Source organism: Fusarium venenatum, assembly GCF_020744135.1.
Source record: "Fusarium venenatum strain MPI-CAGE-CH-0201 chromosome Unknown EDB82scaffold_2, whole genome shotgun sequence".
Taxonomy (NCBI): domain Eukaryota; kingdom Fungi; phylum Ascomycota; class Sordariomycetes; order Hypocreales; family Nectriaceae; genus Fusarium; species Fusarium venenatum.
The window spans coordinates 6910590-6927101 of record NW_027072130.1 but is presented as its reverse complement, the minus strand read 5'-3'; the positions used below and the strand labels follow the sequence as shown (position 1 = coordinate 6927101).

The window sequence follows — 16512 nt, the reverse complement described above, 5'->3', positions numbered from 1 at the left end:
ATTTCCTTGAGAAGAGAGAGAGATAGATGTTGAAGCTGGCTGGAAGCGAAGCGGTCGGTTTGTCCCCATCGGGTAGCTGCGCTGAAGGCGTAGAAATGACCACACTGTCAGACAGTGAATGAAAAATGCGGTCAGATTTGTGAAGTTGTATCGGTGAAGAAGAGGGGGAGGAGGAGAGTTCTTTGTAGAGGAAGAATTTGTGCGTTGGTGCGGTTTGGGGATTTGATCTGTGGTTGCTAGTGTGGTAAAGAAGGTGAAGATGGTGGCACTGGCAAGCACTGGCAGGTATTCTTTCATTAAGGCGGGCACCTAATCTCTCTGTAAATGAACTGGGACATTTCCTTAATGTTCTAGGCGGTCAGATGCGCAAAAGCTATCTACCACGGTATCTTGCAGTGAAGTGTCACTGTGATTCTGGAAGCTGTATACAGAAACAATGTATGCAAGTAAGCTTCAGGCTTTCCATAGATCATATCAATATGGTCACATAGCTTACCTACTTAAACATGTGTTCTATGTATCTCCAATCTTTGAGTGTCAATAACTATTCCTTTTGATGGACACACAGAGACAAGCGCGGTGTAAGCCAACAGGATGGATGCATCGCCACTTCACTATCTCGTACATCTATCGGTATCTACAAGCATTATGGAACATTCTCTACCATATCTCGTGACCTCTTAGTATCATTGATCTGGTTACACAGCCATCGTGCTCATGGCCATTGCTCTAGGAATAAAGACCGATTCAATCACTGCCGGCTGGCTGCACGACTGCATGCTTCCCATCTTATCGGATTGTTCCCGAATGTACATGGCGGAGACGCAGAGAACCTATAGGCTCTGTCTGCCTTGCCAGAAATTCTACATCTTTGGTAACTTGAACGTGCACGCATGGCATTTCCGCTCAGTGCAGGTAACTTGGACGAAATAGAGACAATCTTCCACACGCCTTTTGTTCCGATTAGGTAGCTAAAAGGAATCTTAGTCCAAACGTTGAAATGAGGCGAAAAAGATTATTCCCAACCTCGTCGCTGCCTATCTCCAAAACACAAACAGATAATATCTTCTTAATTACCTGATTGATGATCGTTGTTGATGTGTACAAAAAAAGAATGCTCTACAATTTAGGTAGCCAAAAGAAAAGAACATGCGGTTTATGTGGATCGAACACATGACCTTCAGATATCGTAATGATTGAAGTTTGACTTCAGTCTGACGCTCTCCCAACTGAGCTAAACCCGCTTGTTGAGATTACTTGACGATAATTCGTCTCATGTCCATCTCGACGTCCCCGATGCCGCCTCCAACCAACTATGCTTAGAGACTAATGGACAAGACAGACGATATTGGTCAATACTATAGACTGGATTGGCAAACGTACTTGAGTGCTTCACTTAATACTCCATGAAAAGGTCTTGCCTATGTCAAGTGCCATCATCTCCGCAGTATAATCACAACAGTAGCAGCACTGAACCCAACACTCTTCTGAAAAACATGCGGCGGCGATGAAACGGCAATTTCTTCACAGGCACAGAGAAAGTAAACGTAGTCATTCCGTATATATAATACATTGCTATCATAACGCCTATCCCGCCCGATCCCATTCCGTTCCGTTCCATATTTATCTTTGCGAATGCCGTAGTCTACAAAATATAATAAAAAGACAAGAACCTGCCCAGTAATCAGATACTTCTTAAGGACTTTTTGCATTAGAACATCCATCATAAACTCAGCCTCTTGATCGTAGTCCTCTGCGGACACCGGTCTGTGCAGCCCTGCCTGTCTTGGTCACCTTGGTAGGAGCAGCAGCCGTTGTCTTGGTCTTGGTAGCGGTGGTCTTCGCCGCAGCTCCACGTCCACGCTTAGCTGCGGGCGCGTCCACGTTCTTGGAGCTTGGAAGCTCGCCCTTTCCAGACTTTCCCTTCGCAGGTCGCCCACGAGCTTTGGGCTTTTCAGGCTCAGCTTCAGCTTTAGCAGCTGGTTCTGTCGTCTTCTTTGCAGGACCTCGACCTCGCTTGGCAGGCTTGGGTGCTTCTTCGACGGGAGTAGGTTCGGCAGCCTTGGAGCGTGCGGACTTGCCGCGCTTGGGTGCTGGTTCCTCAACGGCTTCTTTCGTAGCTTTGACCGGTCGTCCAGGTTTTCTACCAGAAGTAGCCTTGGTCGGCTTGGCAGGAGCAGGCTCCTCAGCTTTGCTTGTCGTACGTCGCTTCTTGGCCGCAGGCTCAGGTGCTTCAGCCTCTGGTTCTGGTTCTGGCGCAGATCGCTTCCCACGACCACGCTTGGTCGTGGTCTCTGCTGGCACATCCTCGACAGCCTTTGCCGCAGCAGCTGCCCGTCCCCGCTTCTTTGGGGCCACAGGTTCAGAAGTGGTGTCTTTGGTCTTCGTGGCAGTCTTGGCTGCTCCACGCTTCTTGGATGTCGCAGGCTCAGCTACAGACTCCTCTGTGGTCTCCGAAGCAGCAGCAGCGCGACCACGTCGTTTGGGGGCGGGAGCGGATTCCTCCTTTGGAACAGGCTTGGCTATACGGCCGCGTCTCTTAGGGGCTGGTTCCTCGGCAGGAGCATCTTCTGTAGCGGCTGCACGGCCACGCTTTCGAGTCTTAGGCTCAGAGGCGGGTTCTTCAACTGGTGGTGCCTCGACCTTGGCAGCAGGGCGGCTGCGTCGTTTGGGTGTTTCAGCAGGAGCTTCTTCCTTGGGGTCAGCAGCAACACGGCGTCCTCTTTCTGTGGCTGTTTGAACTTCGGTCTTTGGGGCAGGAGAAGAAGCAACTTTCTTTGCTGGTCGGCCACGCTTGGCAGGAGAGGAAACAGCACGAGTGGTCTTAGGAGGGGCATCTTCTGTTGCGTCGGAGGGTCGGCTTGCACGGCCAGCGCGCTTGAGCATCTCTACCTCAGGCTCGGCTTCTTCCACCGGCTTGGGGTTCTTGGGTGGTCGGCCACGTGGTCTAGGGGTTGACGTGGGTGTTGCGGCTGCCCGCAGTCCAATAGCTGTTTTGGGAGTATGAACGGCGGTAGGCCTTTGAGGCGTGACGGCGGCCTTACTAGCACTAGCAACTCGGCGACCTCTAGCAGACACAGGTTTCGACACGCTCGGGACAGCGATTGGAGTGGCTTCAGATTTTCTCGGTCTGCCTCTCTTTGCAGTGCTTGGGGGCGGAGGTGGGGTAGCTACAGCATCACTCTTTCGCGGTCGTCCTCGCTTCTTAGGAGTTTCATCAACAGTGGTACTTGCTGGCATAGACTTGCGGGCGCGTTGTACGACGACTGAGGCAGGGGTTTTCTTGACTGCAGGAGACGCGGGCGCAGATGCGATACTGCGACGCCCACGAGCAGGCTTGGTGGCAGATGCTGTAGACTTGCCAGCAAGACTCTGTTTTCTAGGTCGACCTCGCTTTGCGGAAGGTACAGAGACAGGCTTGGCAGGTATATCTTCTTCGTCGGAATCGGATACCTCGGTGAAGGATGCTTTTTCGGTCTCTGACATCTTCTTGAGTTCAACGACAAGGGATGGTGTTGAAGCTCCTATCTCGACCTGCTGCTCAGGCTGTGCTGACACAGCTCGCCCAACCTGGGCATCATCTTGTTCGGAAGTCGCAACTGCTCCAGATGGCGGTGCTGACATGCGCTTCATTATTCCACTTCCTAGGGAAAGCAAAGCGGTCCTGAGCTTGCTGGGTCCTGCAGCTGGAGCTGAACTGGGTTCAGTTGACTTCGACTGTTCTTGTAAAGGAGTTTTCTGGCCATCAACAAGTTTCTCGGTATCGCCCAGCAGGTCGGTGTTTGCATCAGTGGGTGTTTCTTCGACACGATCGGTTTCGCCTGCTGTGACTTCATTGTCACGCTCGTTCTGTGGGGATGTTTGCTCTGGTTGTTCCTCTGATGACTGAATAATGATTTCGGTGTGCTCGTAAACCTCAACCCGCGACTCCTCGACAGCTGGAGTGTCTATATCAATTTCGACCCGGACAATTTCCTCTATGGTATCCTGCTGAACAATAGACTCCTCTACGGCTGGCTGTTCGGGCGACAGCGGGGCGTGCTCATGTGGCTCTGGCTTTACTGGTAGAGGGGATACATCAGGCGAACCGAAATTATCGCTGTTCAATGTGTTATCGAGAGTCGAGGCATCGCGCTGCCAAGGCCAAGTAGGTGCAGGCCCGGGACTCATCGAAGACGCGGTCTCGGCAGCGTTGTTGCGAGGTGCATAAAGTGGATTGAATAGAGGAGAAGTCTCGGGACGATAGGAATCAGCGAAAGAAACATCGTCGTCTGCCATGGCATTTGGCGCACCAGGAGATGGGTTTGGCATCGCAACGCGCTGACCATAACCGAGCCAGTTGGAGGAAGAACCAGAGGCGGAGCCTGAAGGGGCACTACGGCCAAAATTAAAGTCCATGATTAAAGACGATTTGCATGTGATATTAACATTGAACGATTTTAACAACGAATTGGTACGGAAATTGAATTTGTTGTTTACTCGAATTTCATGATTGTGAGCCTGTAACCCGTGTTGCGACGCGTGCTCAGCTCACGTCACGTCACGTTTATTAAAGGTTCGCGCGATTATAGTGACTTGACCATTTTTGGTTAGCCTATGACATAATTTATTCGTCCACATTTGATCGGGGATGTTTGCGAGCACTTGCAGTTGATCTGGGGTTGGCGCTTGGCATTTGAGCTTGGCGGTATTTTAGACATTGTTTTATTTGCAAGGTAAACAACGTCCATCGTTAGCGTCAGAACCAAATCCTTATCTTGATAAGTCTTGTTCCAAAGATCAAAGACATTGAGTCACGAACAAGACAAGTAAACAATCCGATTACGGTTGCTACCCTATCACTCCTTACCTAACAAAATGATCAATTCATCAATGACTGCCGACGTAAATGGATGACTCGTAACTTGACCTCCAAAGCCGACTGCACTGCCACTCACTCACCAGAATCACTGCACGCACTACAGGCAGAGTCTAAAGGGCCGGCCTTATCGGAACGTTCCGAATCAATCAGTTCACGGCGGCATATGATCACCCAAGCCCAATCAGGAATCGCGAGGTTATCCTTCCCCCCTCCTAGGTCATTTCAGGGTCTCTTTACCGCTAGTCCGCTGCCTAACAGCTTAAGCTTATGTTGTTCCCAGTATGGAGATTACGGATACGGCTTCTCCAGTCTTGCTCGTTTCTCTTTTCCTGTCCCTGGATACTTTGTCAGATCAGGCGCTTCGTTCTGTGTGCTGCGCTGTGATGTGCTGTGCTGTGTTGGCTGCATCCACCTCCACACATCCACATTATTCAAGGGCTTGTGCTCTTTCTTAATGTTTCCCCCAGATGTCTTCAATACTGTCATCGGATCCCGGCCTCTCGGCCTAGCGGTAATTTTTGTTTGAGCACTGCCCACCTGCTTTCTCCTTTCTCAAAAGAGTTGGCTTGCAACCTACTCACTCCTTCTTTCTCTCCGGCTAAAAGCGCTACAATTCATACCCAAACTTTACCCCCGTCAACGACTCGCAAACGGAACCGCTCTGAGACAACGTCCTTCTCCGGGTTTCTTTTCAGTCGTCTTCGGCGTTTGACGCCAAACAGACGAAGCATGTGGCGCCCAAATCTCAATTTCGTCAAGTTGCATTGTGAGTACCTGTTACTACTATACTAAAACTTCAAGGTGCGATCTGGCTGACAACGGCACTTCTTGGCGATACGCAGATATATACATTATTTGCATGGGTCTTTCTAGCTTCCTTTTCATATATCCCAACGGCAACCTCAGTGCTATCGATGCTTATTTCCTGGGTGTCAGCGCCTCGACCGTTACCGGCTTGACTACGTGAGCCACTTTCTGCAACGCTCGTAATTATCCCGCCGAACTAACCAATCCAGCATCGATGTCCCTGTCCTTAGAACATACCAGCAGCTGTACCTCTACTTTATTCCCCTTGTTTGCAACACTGTGGTTATCAACATTCTGGTTGTCATTGCGCGTCTAATCTGGTTCCGGAAATACCTTAAGAAGGCTGGTCAGTTCATCATCTCATCCATGCTTGACAAAGCGTTGCTGACTCTCTACCCAAAGCTTCTACTCTGTTAAGCCGGCGCAGAGCCGTAGACCCAAATCCCAAGGAAGATCCTGAGGTTGGTACCGAACTTCCGGTTTCGGAGCAGCCTGAAAACCGACCCAGTATTGCGCGTGCTGTCACAGATCGGGTTCCCAGAAACACTGCAGAGAAGGATGTACTTCCCCAGATTGAGGCCCGTAGTCAAACGCTCCCAGCCCCTGATCAAAATTCGCAACGTTCTGTAGACGATGATGCACCTACTGTTAAGGGTGATAAGGTGGCCGAACAGGAAGTGAACCAGCACGGGACGAAAATCACATTTGACCCTTCAGCCGATCATCATCCTCGGCGTGAACACCAGGACTCTACTCTTTATATCCCTGGACCTCGGGCTCGTGATCAGGGTATGCACTGTCAATTCTTCTCCGGTCACCGCTAACATTTCTAGGACTGCCTTTTGTTGAGCTGAACAGCGGTCGTCCCTTCAGTAGAGATACTCGAGATGGTGCGGTGATATCACTACTTTATGCGCAGATGTGCTGATCGCTCCTCCAGATGACATTATCGAGCCGATTTCTCGTACCTATTCCAACTCCATCAGAACACTTCGCCGTCGACGCAGTGCCGGTCTTAACCTGTCCCAAGTTCGTTCGGTAGAACGTGTCGCTACCGTTGCTTCCTCGCTGTTTGTTATCGGCAATACTGCTCAAGGCCCTAAGGAGCGTCCGTTGGCGAGAGCTCCGACACTTGCTGTAGGGGATTTCCCGAACTTGTCGCGTGAGGTGACAATTGGGCGCAATTCCATATTCCACAACTTGTCATCGGAGGACCGAGATGAGCTTGGCGGTATTGAGTACAAAAGTTTAAAGTTACTCCTCAAGATCATCGTCGGTAAGTTTTGATGTGCTCCGTTTACAAGAAGGAGACTGACGTATACAGGATACTATGCTTTCCTCCAATTCCTGGGTGCTGTCTGCCTGATAGGATGGGTCAACCACGCTCCCAGCAAGTATGTTGACTACATCGCTGAATGTGGTCAGAACCGTTTCTGGTGGTAAGTCTCATCTCCATTTGACGATATCAAACTTGGCTCATCCTTTGTTTAGGGCCATCTTCTCCGCTCAGACTATGGTCGCCAACTTGGGTTTCACCTTGACCCCTGATTCGATGATCTCCTTCAACGATGCCCCAGCTCCGCTGCTTATCATGAGTGCCCTCGCGCTTGCAGGACATACATTTTACCCTATTCTACTACGCTTTATCATCTGGTCTGCATCGAAAGCCTTTCCAAAACAGTCTTCACTACAAGAGCCGTTACACTTCCTCCTCAACCACCCGCGTCGATGCTATACCTTACTATTTCCTAGCGGACCGACCTGGGCATTGTTTGCCATTCTCACCCTCCTCAACGTTGCCGATGTCCTATTTATCATTCTTCTTGATTTAGACAACCCAACTGTCACAGTTCTCCCGGGATGGCAGAGATTTTGCGCCGCTGTTTTCCAGGCAGTCAGTTCACGGCACACCGGTACTGCCACTTTTAACCTAGCCAATGTCAACCCAGCAGTTCAGCTGGCGTTGTTGGTCATGATGTACGTTTCCGTATATCCCATTTCTATTGTGGTTCGATCTTCAAACACCTACGAAGAACGCTCACTTGGAATATACGAGGATGAGCAGCAACTGAATGAGGAAGATGGCGGTTCGTATTTTGTGACACACTTACGGAATCAGCTCAGTTTTGATCTATGGTATATCTGCCTTGGACTTTTCTGCATTACTATAGCAGAACACAAGAAGATTATGGATGGAAACGACTTGGTGAGTACCGACTCGACCTCGACATGTAGTGTAGCGCTTACGATAACAGGCATTCGCAATGTGGCCCATCTTGTTCGAGGGTGTGTCGGCATAGTAAGTACGATCGCCCCTGAGTGACTTACAGCGCTGACTGTCTCGCAGTTGTAATGTCGGCTTGAGTTTAGGATACCCAACAATTAGTGCGTCTTTCTGCACCGAATTTACAACATTCAGCAAACTCGTCATTTGCGCCATGATGATTCGTGGGCGCCATCGTGGTCTCCCATACGCTTTGGACCGAGCCATTGTCCTGCCGACCGAAAAGTCAATGGGTGATGAGTCTACCACGCGCACGCGTTCACGCGAATCTCACGAACATCATGAGTAGAAGCATCGATAGATATTTTTCTGTATAGTCGATTATTGAGAACACTGTATAGGTTCGTTGGACTCTTTTGCGTTATGGTTTCATTTTGTCTTTCGTCAATGCATAGCGAGGTCACGGTTGTGCTTAGAAGGCTCTCAGTGCCAGAACGGATAGAACAGGTTACTTGCAATACATTCAGAAAGCATAATACGAGAATCTTGTTAGCATCACCATACTATAGATACTCGTTTTTTTGTTAAGCCTCGAAATAGCGCCGGGCACTCAACACATAGTTACAGGTTTGGTTGTTGGAGTCTTCGTCGCGTAAGTTTGTTCATGTTCATATACTTCCAAGCATATCTGGATATTATCCATGCTTCAAACTTAACTTCTTATTAAGTTTCAACACGTACAAAAAAGAAAGCTCTTGGGCTTTTCTTCCTTCTCAGTCGCTTTCCTCATTAACCACAAGGGCGCTTCTGGATCCCAATCACATCCTTCGACATCGACTCTCCCTCGACCCGGTCGGTACCTGGAAACACACGGTTATCTCTCAAGCGTATTGCAACAATATCTATCAACCATCACAGCGCTGGAAATGGATGAATCACGGCTTTGTTGTCAGAACAGACCAGATCTGTTCATTCCATACATATTTTGCATGTACGTTGGACCCTTCTTATCTCCCGTACGAAAGATAGCTAACTAGGTCTACGAAGGTTGATCATTTGTATTTTGTACTATGATATGTCAGCACAACGTGCAAGCCGGGATTTGCGTCAGGCACGCCAAAAACTTGCCAGAACAGGGTCTGAGGCTGATCAGTGGGCTCCTGATTACAATCCGGACAATGATCTGTTGTTTAAGGTTGACTGATATTGCTGGCTCTGTTTTGGTCTTGCGGTCGGTTCTTGGAGATGTTTTGTTCGAGGTTATGGCCTGATTGGATCGGCGGACATACCACATTCCGGATGACACCAGATTTACCCAGTCGCGGCGACATGAAACAGTTCTTTTCATTTCATGGCTATCTTTCCTTTTGTGTATTCTTGCGAATTGGTCTACGTCTTGGGCTACCTTGTGGTTATGAGAAATTGGGCCAATGATCCAAGCTGGCTACTAGCAATTCCTCATGACTTGAACAACTTATGGTACATGACATACAAGTTGAGTTGAAGAAAGTAATCTCATTCGATGTCAGGGACTCCCGGCAAATACACACCGCAATCCACTTCCTATCTCGTCTTCTGGCAAGCATTTCAATCCTTTGCGGAACTCAAACGCGCAAGCGAAAAGGCTGTGCTTTAAAAACCCACAAGGCCAAGATGTCAAAGCGTGGACCCAAGAAAGCACGATACCTTCCTTCACGTTGAAGTTGCCTCAAGTTTCATGGCAAACCCCTTCTCAACAAGTTCAGCTTTATAGACATTTTGCGGCCATTTCGACTCATCGGAGATCGCCTTCCGTTATTCTGTCACTGGAGCCATATGATGTGATGTGATATCCACAAGTTGCTGTGTAACAAGGTTGACGATTCTCTGGGGGTAACAGAAAATCTGACTCAAACAGGACGAGAGAAGAAATAAATCAGTCAGCTCATGGTATTCTAAGTCAGAGTGTGTGCTTATTCTTTTTCTTGTACCCCAACCTTCACCAAAATATTTTCGCCATTGTCGGCGAGACTGCAGAATGCGACTCTGTCAGGGATGATGATCCTCCGGATGGAAATGAAACCTCAACAGCTAGGATCGACAAAATACCAGGGCTCGCCTCATGTCATTAAAAAGTAAAAAGGCCCCCTTTGCTGGAGCTCGTTCTTTCGCTTGCCTGATTCTCTGGTTTTTCTTTGCGTCTGTGCTTAGTTGTCTCTTCATCTACTCTGTACACCTCGCGATCATTTGAAGTACGGATACTAAACCATGTATTCTCTTCCACGAACTCTCATCTCGCTTCTCAGCTTGGTCACCTACGCCCAATGTGTGACTCTCTTCGTCTATCCCGGGAACTTGCCCGACGGGACGAATCAGCCTGATCCATCCAACAATCAACGATACACTGCCGGGCAAAGTATCCCTGTCAAATGGAGAACCGACCTCACATCATTGAGCCTGGGAGTTGCTCAGATCCTTCCCAATGGATCAGACATACAATACATGCTTAACTGTAGGTGCAACGTCTATAATGTACTTTTGAAAGTGTGCCTAATCGAAATATTTTAGACAATACGACAGACAGAAGCAGTTATTGGGTGGCAGAGTTTACGGCTCGGAATGGGTTTCAAAATCACGACACGGATAGTGACCATTGGAATGACGACGCTGTCTTCTGGTTCCAGTTGTTCAACGACACCGATGTTCAAGGGGATAGTCCTATTGCGATTTCTCAGATGTTCAACGTCACATCTGACAGCAGCTCTGACCGTGAAGACGATTATTTCCCATCTTTCGCAAGTCAGGGACTTTCCGCAGGAGCTGGTGCAGGAATCGCCGTCGGAGCCATTGTCGGTGCGCTATTGCTTGCCGGCCTTGGCTTCTTCCTCTGGAAACGATCACGAAAGGCAAAGGACGCTGCGGCGAGTCAACAGACCAGCGAAAGTTACATTCAGCCGCAACCTATCCCACAGCAGCAGGGCGTGTATGAGTACAGCCACCAGCTTCCAGCGTCACCAGCAAGTAATGTCGTGGTAAAACCGGAGTTATCGAGCGAATCGGCAAATGTTCACGAAGCACCATGAAGAGACGAGTTTTCCTTGAAGCAGCAACAATAGGTAGAGCAGACAAGGCGCTCATAATAACAAGACGTAAGAGACGATTTTTTGTGCCAGCTGAGATTCGCAAGGCGATTTCAGGTGAAGAGAATGGCCTACGGGATCTTTTTTGTGAAGGTACATGCCTTCTCATCTGGAGGGTTCTTCGTTCGTGATTCACCAACACTGTTTCTTTTGGCTGTGAAATTTATCAGGGGGAGAGTTGCCCGTGGCTCTTTCCTATTGTGGAATCCCAGTGTACCAAGCCCGCTCCTGCCTGGTTGGCCGTTTCTGTTTCTGTTGCCTCTTCTACGTATTGTTACCTACCTCTCAACGCACCGTATTCACAGAGGTTTCCCATCAACTCGCCCTCCGAGCAGCATTCTTCACCCAGCACATCAAAGTCTATAACATAACATCATTCATTACCTTGTACATCATGAATTTACGAAACATCCCTCTCGGCCACCTGCTTCTGAAATCGATGCAAGCTGCAACACTGAGGACCCGCGATTCGAACACTTCATCCATCGTCTGGAGCCAGTGTAATTTGGACTTGGGTAACGAAAAATTGCACACCCTTCAAAAAGATTACGACTGTGCCAAATTCTCGGTGCCCCTCGATTATACCAACGAAAACAGCTCCGAACCTGTTGTGCTCGACTTGGTAAAGGCGAATGCGACTAAACAACCATCCAAAGGCAGTGTCTTTTACAATCCTGGTGGGCCAGGTGGCTCCGGTGTGTCTGTTGTCATTGGCAAGGGTGGCAGGTTTGTAGAAATCCTTGGTGGGCACTATGATATTATCAGTTTTGATCCACGGTAAGATCTCCTCCTAAGGGACCATTCGCGAAATCACTCACTCCAACTAGTGGATCTGCTGGCCCTCTTTCTACTTTACTGCCCCGGAAAATAATGGGCAGAGGTGCTGATACAGTGGCTTATGGTGACTGGGAACGGATCAAGGGCGACTCTTGGCGTGATGCAGGTGAACTCACCGATGCTTTTTACGAAGGCTACGCAGATACTGGCCGCTTTTACGGTACACCGTTTGTCGCCAGGGATATCGTCAAGATTTCTGATGCCTTGGGACAAGGCAACCAGATCAACTACTGGGGAACCTCATACGGAACTGTCCTAGGACAAGTTCTCGCGGCTATGTTTCCCAGTCGCATCGGCCGCATGCTTCTCGATGGCAATGTTCTTTCAGATGAATACTTCACAGGTACCCTGAAAAGCAGCACCAAAGATGCTGAGAAAGCTATCCTGCGCTTTTTTGATGAATGTCTTGCAGCTGGGCCCCAGGTCTGTTCTCTTGCGGCCAACTATTCTACAAAAGAAAGTCTCCTCGAGGCCTACAACGAAATACAGAGGTCATATCGTCTCGATGGCACTCTCAGTATTACAGGTAGGTCGAGCTCGAAGGCGGACCGGTTTGAATCACTCGTATTTCTTCATCTATACACTCCTTCCTTATATCCCCTGTTGGATGAAAGGATAAAGGGTGCCTTAGAAGGTAATGAGACCGCTGCATTCCTCCCCCTTGATGGTGATGAGGATCTGACGGGTCATTTTGCTTTCCTCATGATTACATGTGGTGACACGTCTTTCCGCGCGGACACTCCTGACGATCTCTTCTCCGTCTATAAGGCAAATCTGGGCCTGGGCCCTTTTGGTGACATGATTGTGTCGGACAGGTTCCGTTGTGCTCGGTGGAAGTTCCAAGCAGCTGAACAGGTCGATGCTAATAGCTTCCGTCGAATAAAAACGAAGCATCCTGTTCTTATCGTCAACGGTATCTACGATCCTATTACCCCCTTAATCTCAGCTTAGGAGGTTTCTTCCAAGTTTCCAGAAAGTCGGGTCGTCGTTCATGAGGGTGTTGGCGTAAGTCTCCCGTCTCCATTTAACACATCTCCATACTAATTGCCTGTAGCATTCATTTATCGTCCATCCCTCCAACTGTACAGAAGATATTGTGGCCAGGTACTTCAACAGTGGATCGTTGCCTGAGGTAAATACCACATGCAAGCCTAATTTTCCTGCGTTCGGATATGCTAGCCATGCTGCCAAAAGGTCATCACTGAGAGGATGGCATAGACTGTGGCTCGCAGTCATGTTGATCAGTTATATGTGGTGGGACTAAAGCGAGCAGCAACTATTCGTGGCTCACTGCCTGCACTTGACGACGCACTAGAACGCGATTATTACCTTAGAGATACAATTACCTTATAGGCTTACAAACAATGCATCTTCCTTGTTCTCGCTTGCCAATACCTGAGCGTCGCTCAGGAGTCTAGAATTGCCGAACGCAGTATTGTTTTACCAGGCGGGTCTAGATCCTTTGAAGCATGTAGGTTCACCGTGAGGGTTCTCAACAGATCTACCTTACACCGATTAGGTGAAAGCAAATAACATGCCTTCAGCAGCGCAGTGAGGTTCGAGGGTATGTGTCCTACTCCGACAACTCGGCTATTCTACGGGAAAGGTCGAAGAGCCAAGGTTAGGCACAGCTAATATGTCTTCTAATTCACTATGGCTTAATATTCTTATTCTGTTTTCAATCCCAGTGTGGGATTTGCAAACTATGCAAGGACTTGTTCTAGGACACCACCTCGTGGTCTTCTTCCGACTTCTTGAATGCATCATGTAGAGGAATATCTGACAACGACACAACCTTTGTCTTCTTGACAAACTTCCAGATCAAGTACGCTGCAATAACGAGAGGAATGTCCCTTCACATCCGATGTTAGTAACAAATCGTCTCCAAACCAAGCGGGACACTTACAAATAGGAAGACACAAAGCCAACAGGGTCCCAGTTACCCTTGGTAAAGACTCTAAAGCCACCCGTGAACAGTATAAGTAATGTCATGAACAATCCCACATACGAAGAATATACTATTAATGTTAGCAAAGAACATGTTGGAGTGTCAGGGTTACTTACAGGTCCATGAGTTGTGCCAGGGTAGTCTCTCGATTGGGATGCCTTGTTTCTTCATGGCGAGCCTCAGTCGAATGTGATTGAACAAGATTGATGACCAAGAGACCAAGACTCCAGCCGCAGTCAAGTCAACCAACCACCAGAACACTGTCATGGCTCCGTTGGACAAGCTCATGAAGCTCAGGAACATGAAGCAAGTGAAGAAAAGGACACAGACATAGGGTACACCCCACGAAGTCGTTCTGAGGAAGATCTGGGGTGCTTGTCGCTTAAGGGCCAGACCATAGAGGACACGAGTGCCGGCTAGAAGACTCTGGTTCGATGCTGACCACGCAGACGTGATGACGACGGCGTTGACCACGGACGGTATGGCGGGAATACCAGCTGCAGAAGCTGCTATAACAAATGGGCTTTGGCCCGCAGAACCCGACTGGTTTTCGAGTCTCCTGTCGTCACTGCGGACCAACATTCCGACAATGAGGATGGCCAGGATGTAGAAGACGAGGATTCGGATGAACACGTTCTTGCAGGCCTTGGGGATCGCTCGCTGTGGGTTCCGTGTCTCCGCGGCTGCCATGGCGATTGACTCTACTCCAGCAAAGGAGAAGACAGCGCTGGTCATGACAGACCAGTATCCAAGGAACTTCCCCCAGTTCCCACTGGCGATGTACTCAACGAAAGGTCCAGGATTATTCCAATACCTGAAGCCAATGCGCTCTGTTCCTGGAATACCTCCCAAGTTGATGACCAAACCCAGGATGATGAGAAAGACGACGAGCAGGATCTTGAGAAGGGCGAACCAGAACTCAACCTCTCCAAAGACACGCACAAAACAAAGTCCCACAACTGTCGTGAGAACGATGAAGATGATGATCCATACTGATGGGTTGAGATCGGTCCAGAACTCGAACAAGACGCAGATGGCCGTGATCTCAGACGGTATAGAGAGGACGTTTCCGTAGACGAGATTCCATCCGATCGCAAAGCCCCAAGCCGGATCGACCAGAAATTCAGCGTGTCGCACAAAAGCTCCTGTGACCGGTAACAGCGCAGCAACTTCTCCCAGGGCGAATTGCACGGCGCACACTACGAGGCCGATGGTGGCATAGCCAAGCAGCGCACCCAAAGGACCGCCGGTTTGCACAGACTGGCCCAGACCGAGGAAAAGACCAGTTCCAATGGCGCCGGCGATACCAAGCATTGACAAATGCCTCTCGTGCAAGCCGCGCTGTAGATTCTCCTCTTCGGTCGTTGTAACGAGATCTCCATCGTGATTTCTCTGTAGCACCGCCGCTGTTTCAACATCACTAGTCGGCGCCGACTTAGCGCCAGCAAGAATGTCGGCGCTCATTCTGACGCCTCCGATCTTTGAAGATTTGATATGTCGCTAGTAAGTTGTATCGATCATTCATCAACGAGGGAAGAATTGATGCGCGCTGGCGATCCAGAAGGCGTTTTCTCTTATCGACGCCATCTCAAGAGATAATGGTGCAATTTTTGGATAGGATAATCAGACCGGGGTTCAGCCACGGATATCGGCAGCTTTTTCTCTGTAATTTAAATCACTCGCGGATGTAGTTGCTCTTTTGATACATGGCGTGGTTGAGGGAGTGGGTTTTGACTCCATTTAAAGGAATTGAGAAAAGTTTATTCTGTTCTAGAAGGCGGTGATAATGATTTTGTTATCGCGACTTTTGGGTACCCTGTACTTCATCGATGAGATGAGGCCTCAGGGTATCAGAAAAATTAACCGCTGGAAGCATAAGACACGAAATTAGTAGGCTACTTTATGCCACTTAGGCTATGGTTCTTAGACTACTTATTTTCATATCCTAAGACTTAGGAGGCCATTTTTTCTGCTACCCAGTAGATGAGGGTATCTTGAGAATAGGTAGTCGAGAGACGAGTCACCGACTTGTTGAAGTATAGTGAATAATGAAACGATTAAGAAAAAAGAAATAGACTTGGTCTGATATAATGGTACATCCAGGTATAAGCTCGTTTGAATGGGAAATGTGTGCCAAGTAGGAAACTCCTGATATGTGTGTAAGTCACATTTGCAACTACAAAAGGACGACAAACAGGAAAAGGTTTGTCATTATTGATACAGAACAAAATGAAGCAATTAAATGGACTCAAAACATCAACAATCACATTTTTTGTTCTGAAGTTAAGTGAATTGCATGTCGTTCATTTCCTTCTCGTGTAGGTTTTGGTGAATGCGTCTGCTCAACACCATGGTCATCATCATCACACAGCAGACATGCTTTATGTTTACATCGTATCATATCAAGGCATAAAACAATTACATAATAAACTTGTTATACTGAAAGCGACATTGCAGTACTCAATAGATCATAGGATTGCTTAAACTCTAGGAATGAGGGAGTGTCCCCCTATTGAGTCGAGGACACAAGCGAGGCAACTGGGTCATTCATCAACAGTCGCAAATAATTGACAAAGCGACACTATTAAGCACTATTACTGACATATCAATTCACAGTTAGCTGCCTATAGCAATGTGTGAGTACCTATAGAGATCTTTGGCTACAGTATAAGCAATGCAAACACATCGTGAGCGCGTGAGATAGCATGGTCACTAA

The 16512-nt window shown here is 48.4% G+C and overlaps 4 protein-coding genes and 1 non-coding gene across 5 annotated transcripts; 3 read left to right on the top strand and 2 right to left on the bottom strand.

Moving 5' to 3' along the window:
• Positions 1-1150: 1150 nt before the first annotated feature.
• EDB82DRAFT_t116 lies at positions 1151-1244 on the bottom strand. The gene has a single exon. It is a non-coding gene; the product is annotated as a tRNA-Phe (tRNA).
• Positions 1245-5720: 4476 nt separating this feature from the next.
• EDB82DRAFT_525127 (cation transport protein-domain-containing protein) lies at positions 5721-8241 on the top strand (the record flags this gene model as incomplete). The annotated part of the gene is made up of 9 exons (XM_025735702.2): positions 5721-5824; positions 5878-6014; positions 6071-6457; positions 6502-6558; positions 6609-6944; positions 6993-7107; positions 7160-7874; positions 7924-7967; positions 8016-8241. 9 exons carry the CDS (start codon positions 5721-5723, stop codon positions 8239-8241), a joined length of 2121 nt encoding a protein of 706 aa, XP_025586382.2.
• EDB82DRAFT_181718 (uncharacterized protein) lies at positions 8143-9232 on the top strand. Its single transcript, XM_065607149.1, has 4 exons — positions 8143-8440; positions 8493-8544; positions 8621-8883; positions 8940-9232. The coding sequence occupies exons 1-4, from the start codon at positions 8316-8318 to the stop codon at positions 9094-9096; spliced, it is 597 nt and encodes a 198-aa protein (XP_065464955.1). The 5' UTR covers positions 8143-8315; the 3' UTR covers positions 9097-9232.
• Positions 9233-10139: 907 nt separating this feature from the next.
• On the top strand, positions 10140-12799 carry EDB82DRAFT_475795 (uncharacterized protein; the record flags this gene model as incomplete). The annotated part of the gene is made up of 5 exons (XM_025735701.2): positions 10140-10383; positions 10440-10903; positions 11026-11104; positions 11182-11788; positions 11839-12799. The coding sequence occupies 5 exons, from the start codon at positions 10140-10142 to the stop codon at positions 12797-12799; spliced, it is 2355 nt and encodes a 784-aa protein (XP_025586381.2).
• An 892-nt stretch (positions 12800-13691) lies between these two features.
• On the bottom strand, positions 13692-15565 carry EDB82DRAFT_500558 (amino acid permease/ SLC12A domain-containing protein). Its single transcript, XM_065608631.1, has 2 exons — positions 13765-15565; positions 13692-13714 (listed from the first exon to the last, which is right to left on the bottom strand). Exon 1 carries the CDS (start codon positions 15258-15260, stop codon positions 13905-13907), a length of 1356 nt encoding a protein of 451 aa, XP_065464954.1. The 5' UTR covers positions 15261-15565; the 3' UTR covers positions 13692-13714; positions 13765-13904.
• Positions 15566-16512: the final 947 nt, after the last annotated feature.

Bases quoted from the DNA above. Each gene is read 5' to 3' on its own strand.
- EDB82DRAFT_500558 (XM_065608631.1), bottom strand. From the start codon at position 15,260: ATGAGCGCCGACATTCTTGCTGGCGCTAAGTCGGCGCCGACTAGTGAT.
- EDB82DRAFT_181718 (XM_065607149.1), top strand. From the start codon at position 8,316: ATGGTTTCATTTTGTCTTTCGTCAATGCATAGCGAGGTCACGGTTGTG. The intron at 8,441-8,492 runs GTTAGCATCACC...GCCTCGAAATAG, and splicing joins AAGCATAATACGAGAATCTT to CGCCGGGCACTCAACACATA. The intron at 8,545-8,620 runs GTAAGTTTGTTC...CTTCTTATTAAG, and splicing joins GTTGTTGGAGTCTTCGTCGC to TTTCAACACGTACAAAAAAG.